We start from the raw sequence: 17500 nt of genomic DNA, 5'->3' as shown, positions 1-17500 counted from the left end.
TTCCGTCGCTTGTCCCAGAAACCGTAATACGCTTCAACAGTCGCAACGTCACTTCCCTCGTAATGACGCATGGTAACAGTAACTGGCTCTAAACTATCGGAACAATGGCGGACGCCCTTATTAAATATTTCTCCGACGAGCATAAAAGCGTATCCAGAGGAAAAAAACATTAGAAATTTGATCATGGTTTGACTTTTACACATTCTGATCACAAGACATCTGAAAAGTTCTAGTCAGCATGAAGAATAAAAAGTACCGATTTTCTTTGTTTAGAACCACGATGGCCGCCGTTGCTGGGCGACGTGACACCAGACTATTGAATCCAATTGCCTCTTTCTGATAATATCTATCAATATTCTTTCCTTATCACCTTCGCAAACACTCCCTCGATCGTATACTTGTCTGTCCATGGTAACCTCAATGATAACCTCAACCACTTACTTACCTATCCGAACCAGCGACCACCTGAGCTCTAGCCCTTCTGTCTTGTGCCATGACGTAGAAGTTAGACGTCTTTTGTAGTTGTTCCAGGTGATTATAAAGTGTGTTACTGATGCTTGGATCTGGTGGGAGGAATGTGCATCTCAGGTCTTCAAGAGGTTGACATTCAAGCAAGTGGTGTGTTACTGTTTCATTGGGGTGTTGACATAGGGGGCAGGAAGGGGATGTGTCTTTTGTAATTTTGCTTAAATGGTTGTTGAGCGGTATGTGTTGTGTTCTTAGTTGAAAGATGATGCTTTGTAGGGGAGGGCATCCGGGTCACCAAAAGGTCAACGATGCTTTAGGTTTTGAGAAGTCAGGTCATCGACGACTGAGAACTTCCCGACCTCCACTTAGTTCTCGATGCTTTTCTCGTCTCGAGAATCTTGGTCGTCGATGCTTCTCGTATTGAGTCCCGAGTCCCGAGTCTCGAGACTATACTGCGCGAGCGACGCACGCGTTACTAACAATGTGTACTATCTGCATTGTTCACCCCTCTCTCGTCGGCGATGATTCCAGCGAAGCTCGAGACTTTTTTGCGTCTCGATGCTTTTTTGAGTCTCGAGACTCAAAAAAGTCTCGAGAATCGCTCTAGTCATCGGTGCTTTCATTCAATACCTAGTCATTGGTATTGGGTATTGACGTTATATCATATTTTAAACAGCTAACAAAACACAAACGTCGTAAATAGATCAAAATGGTTATAGGTATCAATGTTTTATTATTATACAAAGTGAATTTATTTAATGTATTTTAAGTTTTAATACAAAAAAGCCATCCAAAGCTCAGTTGAAGTGCTACTTCTCGGGAATTCCCGACTTTTCCTTGGTCATCGAGTTCGGGAAGTTTTGAGTGTTGGTGGCCGATGACTTGAGGTATCATCGAGACTTCCGCTCGACACTAATGCTTTGCTGGTGTCTTCTGATCTTATTTAGGCAATCGGTCTTTACAGGAGTGGTCATATGGAAAAACATCCATCTACCCGTGGCGCTCATTGCCCAACTGTTCATCCATTCTTTTCTCTTATTTGTTTTGATTATTTGTTTCGCTGTGTCTAAGGATACTGGAATTGATGGTTGTAAAAGTCTTGATCCGAGTCTGGCTAGTCTGTCTGCATTGTCATTTCCTGGTATATTTGAATGTCCCGGTATCCACTGGAGAAACCTCAACCACGATAGGCCCGAGTCAAACAACACTTAAATTGTAGAACAATTAGAGAAGGTTATACATTCATTTTGAACATTAAAAAACAGTCCAGGAACTCAATTTAAATATATTCCCGAGTAGATGAGTGAGTGTGATATTAAAGAGCAATTTCCATAGACCCAACTTTTCACCTCCCACAGTATGAGTTCAATAGACAAATTGTAGAAAAAGACAGGATGTAAATTGGTGGAGATAAATAAAACCAGTCTTCCGGAGGACTGGACACATAGCCCGTGTAATTGATCTTGTGGTTTCAGAGTGATAGTATCTTATTTTCTAGTCTAAATACACGCTGGTCGTGAATAAAGATCATCCATCCTCGCTCTTTTACGCTCCGAACTCCTAAGAATCTGCCTATACATACCACTACAAAAATAGTCATCCGTCACCGTATGATTCAGTATGCAACCTATTCATTATTAGTCCTCCAAAGGACTGGTTACATGCACACTTCCAATGAGTTTGTAACCGGAGAAGTAGAAGACATGACGTCACAACACATCTGCCCTATGTCTAAAGCTTCTTACCACTGAACGTCTTTCGGTCAGAGTCTTGCATGTTGGGATACATATCCAAATATTTTTTCGGTACCTGAATAGGAATAAACAAGAATAATGGACAATGGAAATAATTGATTTTAATAAGTGTGCTATCTCAATAGCAAAAAAAACAAAAACAAACAAACCAAACAAAACAAAATAAGAACCAAAAAAACTTGAGCAATTTATATATATCGCAAAAATCCACTAAACGTGTTCAAAGCGCTTTACAAGAGGTCCCTAGCCAACAGAAGCAATACTGAATATGTAGGATTTGACATGACATAAGTTAGGCGATATTACACTTTTTTTTTGGACCGAGACAACACTGCTCACGGTCAGGTACTCATTTTACACCCAGTCAGCGAGGCAATGTAAGTAAAAGCCTTTTTCAAGGAGTCAATTATACGCCGCTCAGAGCGGGACTCGAACCCTGGACTTCCGATCTGAAGGCGAGTGCCATACCACTAAATAAATACACTAAATGGTGCTCCATACATGTTCTATGGACCCCAAGCTAACGCCAACGCCTAACACTAAGGACAAGATAATATGAAGCTTATCAGGAAGTACAACAATTGTGCGGACGGTCTAAGGTTCGAGTACACCTCTGAGCGGCGCATTGTACAGTGAAAGAGTTACCCCAAGAGCCGCTTAAAGTAGTAGGCTATATAGTCTAGTTGTATGACACTCGATTTCGGATAGAAAGATCCAGGTTCGAGCCTCCCTCGGCACATAGTTGAGTCTTTGCAAAAAGCTCTTTATTCACATTATCTCACCGTGCTCACTCTCAGTGCTCAGGTACCTGACCATTAACAGCCTTGTCTCTGTCGAAAATAATTCTTGTAATATCGCCTAACAGGCGTACGTGTTGCTGTTGGTCAGGGACCTTTTGTAAAGCGCTTTGAGCACGTTTCGTGGATATTACGCTCTATATATATGATTAATTTTTTTTTACTAGTAGTAGCGTATGGCTATAGTTCCACGCAGAAAGTCTACAACCGCCCAGAGGGGAGGTGGAAGAACTGGAGACACAAAGATTGTCATACCATTAGACGAAAGTGCCTCAAATAGCCGGATTTGGGATTGAATGTAAGTATATATGGTAATATAAAATATAAGTTTATAAAATTGATAATATTAATGAGGATGATGATGATGAGGATGACGATGCTTTTGATGATGATGATGATGATGATGATGATGATGATGATGATGATGATGATGATGATGATGAATTCCAAACCTGCAGTGGTGTGTGTACACTCTGGTAAGGTAGGTAGAGGAATATAGGTTTGTTGACATCATGGGAGGAGATGATCTCACGTACTCTCTCACTGTATTGATACTGTAAAGTTAATACATTGTGTTTATTTTTATTATTGACACATATCAGGTTTGAATAACTCGGGAGCTACGTAATATTTCATCAAACGGTTTTTTGCCACATGTGAAGAATGTATTCAAGTTTTGATTTATATAAGATTTAACACTGTGCGTCCTTCAGTTGGTGAGCTGTGACGTCATCAGTAGAAAAGTGTAATTCTGAAAAAAATCGTGATTTATTTTGGCTTTTTTCCTACTTTTTCGAAAGTTTATTTTATTTAACATGTAAGTCCTAGGAGATCAACCTGGAACAATGACGTTATACTGTAAACGTCTTTTGTGTATGACGTCACCTGAAGAAAAAAAAAATATGAGAAGCCGTCTTCTCTATCACATTACAAATCTGCATGCAACAGACAAGAGTGCTGGTAACTTAGAGCTTTAGATTGGACATTTGCGCAAACACACGATCACAATGAGAAAAAAAAAACTTTAATAAATTTGAATGAATATGTAGTTTACCAAATTGATGTCGTTGCAGCTGTTCTTGGGTTATTTAAACCTGAAATGTGTCAATGATTAAAAACAAACACACTGTAAATTACGATTTGTTAAAAAAGTTTCCTTTTCTACTCATGGCATCATAACTCAGCCACCACGGCCAGTGCGCTTCATCGGTGGGGTCTTTCTGACTGTCCAACATGTACCCGCTGTGGGCAAGAACCTGAGACCGCAGAGCATCTAGTCGAACGGTGTGTTGTGACGATGCTACTCGGCGGGTTTGCGACGGTGCACGATTGCGGACCAGACTTTGCTGATTGGGTCGATCGTCATAACATAGTAGTGTGAAAACCATAAGAGGCTGCTGCCACCACAGGGCACACAGTGTTAAAACTGATGTCATTCAAAACTTAAATAAATTCTTAACCTATGACAAAACACTGTTCGATGAAATATTACATAGCTGTAGGTTTATTTAAATCTGAAATGTGTCAATAATATCAAACATACTCAGTACTTTTAATGGAATATGCCATTGGGAGGGTCCCTATAACTCAGTTGCTAGAGCACTCGCTTCACAGACTGAGATCAATCTCTAGTATCATTGACATTTTTTTTTCTGATCCTCCTGTCCACTCATCAGTGATTGGGTAGCTGGGTCTGTAACACATGACGGTAAGTACTTTGTAGAGACTAGCGTCCTATCCGAAATGTAGCAAAAAAAATTGCTATTGTTCGTTCACGATAAAGAAATCGGGATACACTTAGGCCCATGGGCCAAACGGCCATCTTAGAAAGGCAATGAGATCAATACGTCCTATAAAAGTGCGGCTATGTGGTCAAGTGGTATGGCACTCACTTTCGGATCCGAAGGTCCTGGGTTCGACCTCGCTCGCTCGGCGCATAGTTGAGTCCATGGAAAAGGCTCACAATGAGTAACTGGCCTTTAACATTGTTGTCTCTGTCAAAAAAAAAGTGTTAAAAAATATCGTCTAACAGGCGTCATATCTCGTTCAACATGTTACTTGTTGCTGTTTGTCAGGGACCCTTTGTAAAACGCTTTGAGCACGTTTAGTGGATATTGCTGTATATAAAAGCTCAACTTTTTTGTTTTCGTTTTTTTTTGCGAATAGTTTATGGTTATCAGGGGTGGAGTCTATCCAGGTTTATGTAGCATGGAATGAATGGAAACAATGTAACATGCTATTTTACCCTTTAGATCAAAGTATGAAAAGGTTTGTATGGAATGTGGCAGACTAAAATAGGTAGTCTTTAAGATCCATTTATATCCACGGAGCCAGATTGTATCCCTGTTACTATAGCGTGAAAAGGATAATGGCCTTTGGATAAGAGACAAGTCTATAGCAATGTTCTTTCTGTCAGATATAATAGACCCAACCACCCATTCACTGCTGGGTGGACAGGCTGCTGACACAAAGATATCTACCGGATTGATCTCGGTCGTTTTGCTTGTGAAACGAGTGCTGTTTTTGTTTTTAAGGGTTTTACGGCGCTGGCAACACATTAAGGTCATATCAGCGCCAGTAAAAAGGAAGAAAATGGGATAGTAAAAAGTTCTAGAATTACAATTAAAGCACAAAAGAAAAGGTGAGACAAAGGGGAATTGGCTCAAATAGGGAACAGATGTAGATTCCAAGAGCACACCGCCAAAGTACTTAGTTTGAGATCACCTAAAAGTCTCATCCAGACACAAGCACAGGTCCCACTCAGATGTTTACAAATCATATAATATAATATGTAAACTAAACATAATACAATGCATAACAGAGAGATGATTTACAAGGGAAAAAATATCATCTCCCAAAACTATAACTATATATTCGACTGTTTCCCTCCCAGCCAAGGAACTCCGGCAAGGTTCAGGACAAAACTATTCCAAGACAATGACAGGAAACAATTGGAAACGGGTATGGGGGGATAGAAGACACAGCATGTACCTCCCTGCCCACTATGGGAGGTCAGGATCCCCACCCAGGAAACGAGTGCTTTACAAACTGAGTGATTGGGATCCCGTAAAGAGAGGGTTAAAGGTTAATGAAATATTATTAGCTGCATGAAATAAAATTAAGATGGATGCGAGACTTACACAATTTATGTTTTTGTTGTTGCTGCTTTTGAAACAAACAAAAAATAAACATTATGTCCATACCGTTGAGTAATTCCCAGCATAAGAATAGGCCACAACTTCATTGTCACGGAAATCAAAACCATCAGCTGGAAATGGATGAATTGAATAATATGACGAGGACGTTGAGAATGTTGGCGACGACCATAGTTCAACCAATGGGACCACTTGTTTCCATGAGCACTACTAACGACAACTCACTAGGCGGTGCAAAAATCAAACAATGACGTCAAAATGCCAGTCTTTTTGGGTTTCAGTGTCAGGCTATGACTTTACAAAGGCCACGTTAAAACCCTCTATGACTGGCAGTTTGACATTAGGTTTGTGTAGCGTCTAGTGAGTTGTTGTTAGCAGAGCCAAGGAAACAAGTCATTTCATTGGTTGAACTATTGAATACAACTCACGATTTGTTTTCTTTTATGGCAAAAGACTGGCATTTTGACGTCATTTTTTTAGTCAGTGTCAGGCTATAACTTTATGATGGCGACAGGTGAAGTGTCAGGCTTTTTATGTTAACGATGGCTACGGTCTACGTTCGATCGGCAGTGTGATCAGTCATTGACGTTGGGAATGGGAACGATCTATAGAGATAGTATGCACTTGGCTAAGAAGCTCACAACATTGCCATCCGGAAGTATAACGGACCAACAAACAAATCTATGTGTAACCATGAACGTTTATAGTCTGGTTGATACAGTTTAGTGAGAATTACTCATAAACGCGGATGGCAAAAAAAAATAAAAAATAACAAAGACCATAGCTATTCATATTTTCGTCCAATCTAGTCATCAAACATGTTGCTGTCTCACGATTGGATATTTCTTAACAAATGTATACACTTTGCTTTGCTTATGAAAGCTGTCAGCATACCCGTGTGTCAAGCTGAACAAAATGACCAATCCTGATGCTAGATATTTCAAAATCTGTGAACACTGTTCACTTTGTGGGTCACTTTGAGCACATTTATTTGCAATGTGACCAATGACCTCGAGCACATGGAAAGATAATCTAGATTATCCCCATTGCTTGTAAGACAAAAAAGTACAAATATACGCTTCAACAGTCATGACGTCACTTGCCTCGTAATGACGCACGGTAACTTAGTAACTGGCTCTAAACTATCGGAACAATGGTGGACGTCCTTATGAAATATTTCTCCGACGAGCATGAAAGTGTATCCAGAGGAGAAAAACATTATATATATGATAATTTTTGACTTTTATACATTCTGATCACATGACAAATGAAAAGCTCTAGCCAGCATGAAGAATAAAAAGGACCGATTTTCTTTGTTTAGAACCATGATGTCCGCCGTTGCTGGGCGACGTGACACCGGACTATTGAATCCAATTCATATGATGTTATTATTATAAATTCTTACTAATTTCTTTTGTGTAGTAATCTTCTCCCCCATTATAGCAGCCCAGGAAGGAATCGAACCCGCGGTAGGTAGGAGTACATTTCTTGTTACAGAATCCAAGATGCCACCTGTGATTGGTAGCAATAAAGAAAGATTGCTAAGTTGATTGATGTATAGGAATAATCGAATATATACTAAAAGGTGGTTCTTTTCCACAAGTCAGGCCTAAAGTGATACAAAGCTACTAGAGGCCATGGACTTTAAAAACTAACAAACAAAAATGAATATAACAACTTAATACATGATTTTTAACAAAAACAGATGGACCCCGATAAGGCGATATTACATATTTTCGACAGATACAACGCTGTTAAAGACCAGTTACACATATTGTATGGTCAGAGAATATGAGTAGGTCCAGAGTCTTTTCCATCAACCATGCGCTGCTCAGATCGGGACTCGAACCCAGGACCTTCCGATCCGAAGCGAGTGTTGTACCACTAGTTCACATAAAAAAGTAGTCATTCAGAGCCAGGAGACCCATGGAGCCGGAGTTTATCCCGATTTCTATAGCGTGAAACGGACAATAACAATTGCTAGCTACCCTTTGGATAGGACGCTAGTCTATCGCAAAGTTTTTTCAGCCGGATCTAACAGACTCCATCTACCCAATCACTGCTGGGTGGACAACTGAGCTATCGCCCCCCCCCCCCCCCCCACCACCACCACCAACTAGATCCCATAAGTCATAAAATTTTAAACTCTTACTTTCCTACAGCGTGCGTGGCATAGCCTGCATCCTTCAGGGTTTCGGGTAGGAAGGTTCTGTCAAAAGGTACACATACAGCTTGATCTGATAGGATCACTAAATGCTGGTAAACAACAAAAGAGAAAAAAGGAGGGGGTGGGGGGGGGGGAATTGGTAAGATATTGGCAAGTAGAAAAGCGAATAAAATGTAAAGAAATTAAATTCCCGTTCTTCATCCATTAGGGGAAATCTTTCTCTCGGGTCTATTTCAAGGGTAGACTGGAATAACCCAGGCTTCAGTTGCAGTTCAGTGCAGCGCCGAAAATTGAGCTAGGGCTAGATGACTAGCTCAAGGCCACACACCGCAGCGGCGGGTTATCGAACTCGGTACCTTTTGGGTGCGAAGCAAAGATCGTACCGCTGAACCACGATGCTCCCGGAATACAATAGGAACAAAAGAATGATTCCAAAAATGTGATTCCAATCTCGTTGGAAGTATAAAACCACTCTTCCCGTGGACTGATTACACACTATAAGCTTAGGAGGGTGAAGTCACCGAGTGGTTAAGGCATTGCGGTGTGGCCCGGAAGGTCCCTGGTTCGAGCCCCGCTTCAGGCACTTTGGTTTTTTTTTTTTCCATTGAGCAAGATTATTAACCCGCAATTTGCTCACTTGGACAACATGGGTGATTCCTGTTGACACATCTTGTTTAATGAACTTATATCTATATTCTGTCATGGAATGCCTAGGCGACGATATCTTATGGTGTCGTGGCGGAAGGACATAATTTTTTAAAAAACTACAAGCTCGTCATCAACAAAGATTACCCGTCCTCGTTTTTTTTACGTACCGGTCCCTGAATCTGCACATACATCCTGCTACTAAAATAGTTATGCATGACGTCTGGTAGGCGGTATTACAATTTACTGGACAGAGACAACGCTGTTAAAGGCCAAGGAATCCTTTTACACCTGAGTACGGTGAGGGAATGTGAATAAAGAGCCTTTTCCAAGGACTCAACTATGCGCCGAGCGAGGCTCGAACCCAGGACCTTCCGATCCGAATGCGAGTGTCATATCACAAGACTACATAGCCGCACATCTTGGCAAAACCTCTCAAACCTGGGACTTTGTGAGGTCGTAATCCCATTTTGAGACGACGGTTCACAATTTTGCTTACATGAGCATTCAGTGAATTAACCAGTAGATTTTTGACCAATCAAAACATGAAATATGTGACACACCTCACAAGTCCTCGGACAAACATCTTTGGTTGTTTAAACAGTAAAGTGAATGAATTCGACCTTTCTCTGATCATTGTTATTGTTTTTATACTAGTTATCACACAATTTTCTTGATCATATTATTATAAGGTTTAAGTTTACATTTCAGTGGTGGTATTATTCACCAAGCAGTAGAACAATGGGTTCTGTACGTCTAATCGGAACTTATCTCGTCGACATCTGTCGATTCGCGGTTACCCACATCCACCGCGTCAAATCCACGTTCGTACGAAAAGTCTGGACGTCTAAATGACTGGGCCATGAGTGAATATTATGACAAGATTATTTGATGACATCGGTGAGCCTGTTTACATATTATGTCGATCATGAATAACTTGATGGTATAATATATGATATTTATTCAGCTTTGAGAACTGGTATTATTTACAGGGTTTGAGTGGCATGCAGTCATTTAAATTTAATCCAAGACTTGAATACGACCCAATAAATTATCATCTCCAATACGAACCAGTCTCTGTGTGTCCTTAGTGTAAGAGAGTAAGCTTATGCAAAAGGTTATCCAAGAATTTTATTGCAAAATGGTCAAATAGGTACCAGCAAATGTGTTTAGTGAGTTCACGATGCAGGCATATCAGTAAAACTTGATCTGTGTATGATACGTTAGGGATAGTTTAACGTCCAACTTAGTGGACAGGTTATCGTGTTCATTGTTAATCAATCTTTCTTAATTGGTTTGGAGTTGTTTGTACATGAAAAAATGACATTTCAAAATAATATTATATCATAAAAGGAGGGGTTTATCATTAATATTAAGGGTTTAAAACGTTTCAGGTTGAATATGATTCGCTTTTACTCTTGGGGGGTCGATTTTAGACTGACATGGCACTGTCAAAATCAGTAGTAGGAGCGGTTTGAAGGAATTGTGGGAACAGTTTACAATAGGGCATAAAATAGAGTGTTTCTGATCAAACCGGGATTATTCTGTTTTACTTCACTTTAGTCTGCACTTTCCTAGTATGCTGCAAGTTCTAACATCCTACTAAGAATCTTTATTTTACGGACTTAGAATTATTTCACCAATATTGAAAATGGTTAATAGGCAAATTAACTTTACATTTAAATTAATTTTACGGATTTGGAATTTATGAAACTGATTGAATTATGACCATGCTGTTTGATTTAGATTTCGAATTTACCACAACAAATAAAGCAGTAAAAATGAAACTTGGAATCTTGATTTTTATTTGAATGTCTTGATGTTGTGCATTCAATTATCATCATTGGCTCTACAAACGACAACTCACGACATGGTGCAAAAACCTTTAAAAAATGACGTCAAACAATACGTCTTAGTGGGATCTAGTGTCAAGCTATATATGATAACGATGGGTACAATCAGACCGTAGCCATCGTTAACTTATAGCCCGACACTCAAGGACTTACAGTTTGACGTCATTTTTTAAAGTTTGTGCACCGTCTAGTGAGTTGTCGTTTGTAGAGCTCAAGGAAACAAGTGATCCCATTGGTTGAACTATTGAACACAACTCACGATTTTTCTCTTTTGTGGCCAAAGACTTGTCTTTTGACGTCATGTTTTGGTCAGTGCCAGGCTATATTATGTTAACGGTGACTACGATCAGACTCACTTATGTGGCCACTGATCTCGTTTAACCTCGTTTGACTTTTCTGACAAGATATGACGAGACACCGTGGCACTGAGCGTAGTCATTGTGAACTTATCGTCTGACACGAAAATCCACTAAGACCCATATTTTGATGTCATTTTTAGGTTTACGGACCGCCTTGTGAGTTGTCAAGTGATCTCATTGGTTGAACTGTTGAATACAACTCACGATTTGTTTTCTTTTGTGGCCAAAGACTTGTCTTTTGACGTTATCTGTTGGTCAGTGTCAGGCCATGAGTTTACGAAGGCCACGCACTGAGCCATATAACCGCACTTGTTTGTGGCGTTTGATATAATAAACGATTGCGATGGAGGCTATTTGGTCAAATCTTACGTCGAGAAGATAACACCCCAGCCCAAACTGCAATGACAGAATATTTCCTTCATGGCAACAAATATGTTGGAAGACCACCAACATCAATAGTAACTACCCTGAACCAGGATCTCTCTACATATAAGAAATTTCTGGATTCAGATGAGGCCGAATTAATCCCTGAAGAACCAAGAAATAATGCAGTACCCTCCGTACTAAAGTCAGAACAAGATCTTGACAGCCTCAAATCTCTGTCCCTGGACCGTGACCAATGGAAACAAATTAACAACATGGATGGAGAGAGCAGTTATACTCATCGACTATGACTGAATCACACATTTCTCAGCAAGCGTCATTCTACTACTACTACTACTACTACTACTACTACTACTACTACTACTACTACTACTACTACTACTACTACTACTACTACTACTACTACTACTACTACTACTACTAACTATTACTACTACTACTACTACTACTACTACTACTACTACTACTACTACTACTACTACTACTACTACTACTACTACTACTACTACTACTACTACTACTACTACTACTACTACTACTACTACTACTACTACTACTACTACTACTACCATTTATAATGTCAAAAATATGACAAAGAAATTAATAAATAGATAAATGATAAGAATACAAACCTGTAGACCTAGTCGGAATGGATAGACACCAGTCATCATGGCAGCACGTGACCTGAAGAAACACAAAAACAATGAGAAAAAGAACTTCGTCCTAGAAGTTAAATATAATCAAAATAAGATTTATTTCTATAGTTGACAATATAGAAAACTTCTTATAAAAAAAAAAAATAAAATAAGTAAAATTCCCTTTATTCATCCCAAATGGGAAATTGGTTTTTAGGGTCTATTCCAAGGGAAGACTTGAATAATTTAGGCGTCAACTCCAGTGCTGCGTCGCAAATCGAGCTAGGGCGAGGTGACTTGCACAAGGTCACACAGCGCAACAGGACGTGTATTCGAACTCGGTACCTTTCGCCCTTCCAATTTCAGCATTTATCTCCAAACTTAAAGGGACTCTCACATGGCACCGATTTGAAAGCATTGTTAACTTTTAGGGCGCTTCGCAAAGGAGTCTTGACATAGAACTGATAGTAAGCTGCCGGTATGGGGTGGGATGGGGTAGTGGGGGGGGGGGGGAATCGTGTGTCAACTCATAAGGGTACCACTAGGAAGGCGTCAATAAAGAATAATCCATACAGTGAGTAACTGTCATGCAATAAAAACACTCTAGATACTATTATTGAAAATACTTCGTATTACAGATATTTTTAGATTAGAATAATATGAAAAAGTGATTTTATTTACATAATATATTTATCGATTTTAATACTAAATTGAGCTTTTTGTAATGGCTGAATATCTGCAAAATGTTCTTGCAGCTCTTTATATGTTCCCCCCAAGCTAATAGCAACACCTATCTAGGACAAAACACCACTAAGTTAAGCCACTAATATATGCTTCCGAAAGAGACAACATCTGTTACTGTGCCAGGACTCTTTATACACCTGAGTAAGATGAGATAACATGAGTTAAGAGTCTATACCAGGGGCTTAACTTTATCCCGCCAATAAAGAGACTTAAACCAGGAATTTACAAACCAGAGGCCGATTGGCACACCACAAGACCACAAGCCATATAAGTAAATGACACGTGTGTTATACGTATTTCCTCTACTCTACCTTGCGACACTGTTGTCTTGTATTATGGTTGGAGTACCGCTCTGAGCGGCACATAGTTGAGTCCTTGGGACAGACTCTTTACTAACAATCTCTCACCGTGCTCAGGTGTAAAATGAGTACCTGGTCGTTAACAGCTTTGTGTCTGTCCGAAAAAATGTACATCCTAACATGCGTCATGTCTCGTCCTAGGCGTTAAGTTTTTTTGTCTTGATACCACTCATACAGTGTATTGAGCATATTTAGTGGATAGCTTGCCAAGCATAACAGCAAGAGGCCAAATGATCAATAGGCGGAAGCATTAACTCTTTCCTTTCCGACCATTTTCAGTATTTTCCCAAAATGACAGGCTTACCCGGCAGAAAAAATGATTTTTTAAACTCAAACAAGCTCACTACAACTACAAAACAACTTTATGTTCTTAGTAATTCAACAAAGATCATTATTCAAATCTTGTGATGTATACAACATTAATCTGAATAATAAAAAACGTATATTATTGTGGTGTAACAAATGTGACGATTTTGCTGTAGGTGGTAAGGAGAGGGTTAATGATCAAGACTTACGGCGTACACACAGGCTGTACATAAGACTGCTCGAGGATGACCCCTGAGTTTGCCAGACCGTCAATGTGTGGTGATATGATATCAGGGTTGTTGAATCCAATATCGTTCCAACCTAAAATTGATACATTTTTCCATGTTTTAGGTTTCAGGAGATAGCATGATAATGTGCGGCTATGTGGTTTTGGGTATGACACTCGCTTTCAGATCGGAAGGTCTTGCGTTCGAGCCTGGCTCGGCGCATAGTTGAATCCTTGGAAAACGCTCTATTCTCATATACTCTCACCGTACTCATGTGTAAAATGAGTACTTGGCCGTTTACAGCGTTGTCTACGTCGGAAAATATTGTAATATCGCTTTAGAGGCGTCATGTTTTGTTCTACATGTTACGTGTTGCTGTTGGTCAGGGACTCCTTGTAAAGCTATTTGAGCACGTATAGTATCAACACTTAACATGTAGGACAAGAGATGACCCCTGCATGGCAATAATACTACAACCTCTCTTTCAAAAAGTAAAACGCTGTTAACTGCCAGGTACTCATTTTACATCCGACTACAAATAAGGGAATTGTGAGTAAAAAAAAAAGACTTGCCCGGCTTACAGTGGGACTCGAACCCTGGACCCTCAGGTCTGAAAGCGAGTGTTATACCACAAGACCACACCGCTGCTTTGAGATGATGTGTCACGGACGGACTTCATTTCTTAAAAACGATCATAATACCTCTCACTATCCATCTTATTGAACGAGCTTAAAGAAAATATACTTGATCTTTTATATAGAGCAATATCTACTAAACGTGATCAAAGCGCTTTACAAGGGATCCCTGGCCAACAGCAACACATAAAATGTAGGACGTTACATGACGCCTGTTAGTTGATATTACATTTTCTCCTTGACAGAGATCACGCTGTTAACTCATTTTGCACCTGAGTACAGTGAGAGAATGTGAATGAAAAGCCTTTTCCAAGGACTCAACTATGCGCCGAGCTAGGCTCGAATCCAGGACCTTCCGATCCGAAAGCGAGTGCCATACCGCAAGACTACATAGCCGCACAATTAACCAATTAACTGTCGTAATCTGGAAATTTTGATCAGAAAACTCGTCCTTCAAATATCGAACGATTTAAATGACCCTCAACTTGACAAAAAGGTTAAGACAGGGAACTCGCGGGCTTACTTGTTAAACTGCTGAAGTTTTTTTTTTTGTTTTTTTTGTAAGAAAACATTTGCAACAATGCGACAGTGGTGTCAATGAAAACGGCTGGGGGGGGGGGGGGGGGGGGGGGGGGGTCTTCTGACTCAATGGTGGGAGGAAGTGTGGCTGCTATCTATCTATAATATCTTTTTTCTGGGTTTCCTTCTGACTTTGTTTTGGAATGAGATTTTTTTAAAAAGAAAAAACCCAACAAAACCCGAGCATTTATATAGAGCAATATCCACTAAATGTGCTCAAAGCGCTTTGCAAAGGGTCTCTGACCAACAGCAACACGCAAAATGTCGACCGAGACATGACGCCTGTTAGGCTATATTATAATTTTTCCAACAGAGACAACACTGTTGGCGGCCACCTGAGTACGGTGAGAGAATGTGAGTAAAGAGTCTTTTCCAAGGACTCGACTACGCGCTGCGCGAGCTCGAACCAAGGAGCTTCCGATCCGAAAGCGAGTGTCATACCACAAGACCACATAGCTGCACAACAAGGATACTTTGCTTTGTCCTGGTCCTTACCGGAGTCCTTTGCTGGGAGGCAAACAGTCAAATAAATAGTTATAGTTTTGGGATAAATTTTTTTGCTTGTAATTAAACTCTCTGTATTTATATTCTTTGTTTTGAATATAACCTGTAAACATAAGAGTGTTTTCTCATCCGGTGCTTATGTCTGGATGAGACTTTTAGTTGATCTCAAACTAAGTACACAAATAGTGTGCTCTTGGAATCTACATCTTTTCTCTATTTAAACAATTCCCCTTTGTCTCACTTTTTTTCCTCGAGTGTTTCAAGTTGTAAATCTATAATGTTTTGAATATCCAACTTTTTTCCTTTTACTGGCGCCAGAAAACCCTTAAAAATTCTAAAAAACAATGAAAACGGGGAGAGGAGATCAAGGTAGAATAAGACTGAATCATACACATGCAGGCCTGCCTGCTTGTAATTAGAAAAATTAGTAATTTTCAGGGGTAATAACATAGTTGACACTAAAACTATTTTCTAAAATTAGCATTGTCCTTAATATATTACGAGAATAGTAGAATAATGCTTTTAACTCCTTTATAGAGTAGCTCAGGAAACAAAAAAAATTGTTGTCAAGAAGTTTATCGAATTAAAGATCTTTATATAATTGTCGGTTTGGAGCCGAAAATTAGTAGTTCTACTAAATTTTCGTAGTCGAAGGCAGGTCTGCACAATGTTCCCCCGTGTGTCCCAGGTCCCTCAACAGACAAAATGCAAGAATAGCCCAACGCCAAGCCAGTGTGTAGTATATAAGGCAACTTATGGTGAGTGACTCTCCCATTTTTGAGTCACCTGGACCTCAAGGTTGTGGGTTTGTCGAAGAGTTAACATCCCTTCCATAAAACTCAAATTATTACGGAAACACAGGCGGACAAATCAAATCCCTTTCGTTTTATTAGCTTGGGCAACCGAAGAGTAGTTTTCTGCAATGGCAGAATTTGTGAAGGACGATATACAGAGAAGTGAACGAGATAAAAAAAAAAAAAAGTTAGTTCGAGATGGAGAGGGGTGGAAACTGTCTTAGTTGCCTGTACCCTGACCCAGGGTGAAAAAGGCAATGATGATTATGATGATACATAATGTAATTTTAAGAAGATACCTTACCTAGGTCATCAGCAAAGATGAACACAATGTTCGGTGGCTTTTTTAGTGCTTCTGATGTGTTGACGGCTAAAACAGCAAGAATGACAGCCCATAGAAGAGGCGGACTTCCCAGAAAGGGAGAATCCATTTCCTTCACGACAATTAAGCGCAGTGTAGCCTAATTCAGTTCTCTGTGTAATGGTAAAATTGATGACAATAAAGATAACAATAGGAATGGTAACACCAACAATAACAATAACGATAAATAATATTGATAACGATGATAATAATAACAATACTACTACTATTACTAAATTAATAATAATAGAAAAAATAAAAATATTAATAATAATAATAATATTAATAATAATAATAATAATAATAACAATAATAATAATAATAATAATAATAATAATTATAATAATAAAAATAATAATAAAATAATAATAATAATAATAATAATAATAATAATGATAAAAATAATAATAAAGATAATAACAACAACAACAACAACAATAATAATAATAATAATAATAATAATAATAATAATAATAATAATAATAATAATAATAATAATAATAATAATAATAATAATAATGATAATAATAATACTTTAGCTCAGGACGACTAATTAATCTAAGAATAAAATCATGTTCAGATTCTCTCATGCTCAATGGGAATTTTTCGCCACTTGACCAGTTCTACTCACAACGTTAACAGAACGATACTGGAGATCTCAGAGGAGCTTATTTTCCAGCAGCTAACCAATTTTTGAATGATGTGTGGTAGTGACACAGATGGTCATTCAATTTATAATGAACTGGCATGTGTGTTTTCATGAGTCAGCGTATC

The 17500-nt window shown here is 39.1% G+C and overlaps 1 protein-coding gene across 1 annotated transcript in view; it reads right to left on the bottom strand.

The window, feature by feature from the left end:
• LOC144970551 (arylsulfatase B-like) overlaps positions 1-17435 on the bottom strand; it is a 25105-nt gene extending 7670 nt beyond the window's left edge. The window contains exons 1-9 of the mRNA XM_078910310.1: positions 17358-17435; positions 16670-16839; positions 13836-13947; positions 12215-12266; positions 8327-8430; positions 7580-7686; positions 6223-6287; positions 3472-3573; positions 2214-2277 (exon numbers count right to left, since the gene is read on the bottom strand). Coding sequence (XP_078766436.1) covers positions 2214-2277; positions 3472-3573; positions 6223-6287; positions 7580-7686; positions 8327-8430; positions 12215-12266; positions 13836-13947; positions 16670-16796 — 733 coding nt within the window. The 5' untranslated portion in view covers positions 16797-16839; positions 17358-17435. The remainder of the gene's footprint in view (positions 1-2213; positions 2278-3471; positions 3574-6222; positions 6288-7579; positions 7687-8326; positions 8431-12214; positions 12267-13835; positions 13948-16669; positions 16840-17357) is intronic.
• Between the last annotated feature and the right edge of the window lie 65 nt (positions 17436-17500).

The sequence above is a fragment of the Berghia stephanieae genome, chromosome 4 (assembly GCF_034508935.2).
Source record: "Berghia stephanieae isolate SIO BIC M18660-M18661 chromosome 4, UCSD_Bste_1.3, whole genome shotgun sequence".
NCBI lineage: Eukaryota > Metazoa > Mollusca > Gastropoda > Nudibranchia > Aeolidiidae > Berghia > Berghia stephanieae.
This window is presented reverse-complemented; position numbering and strand designations above follow the sequence as displayed.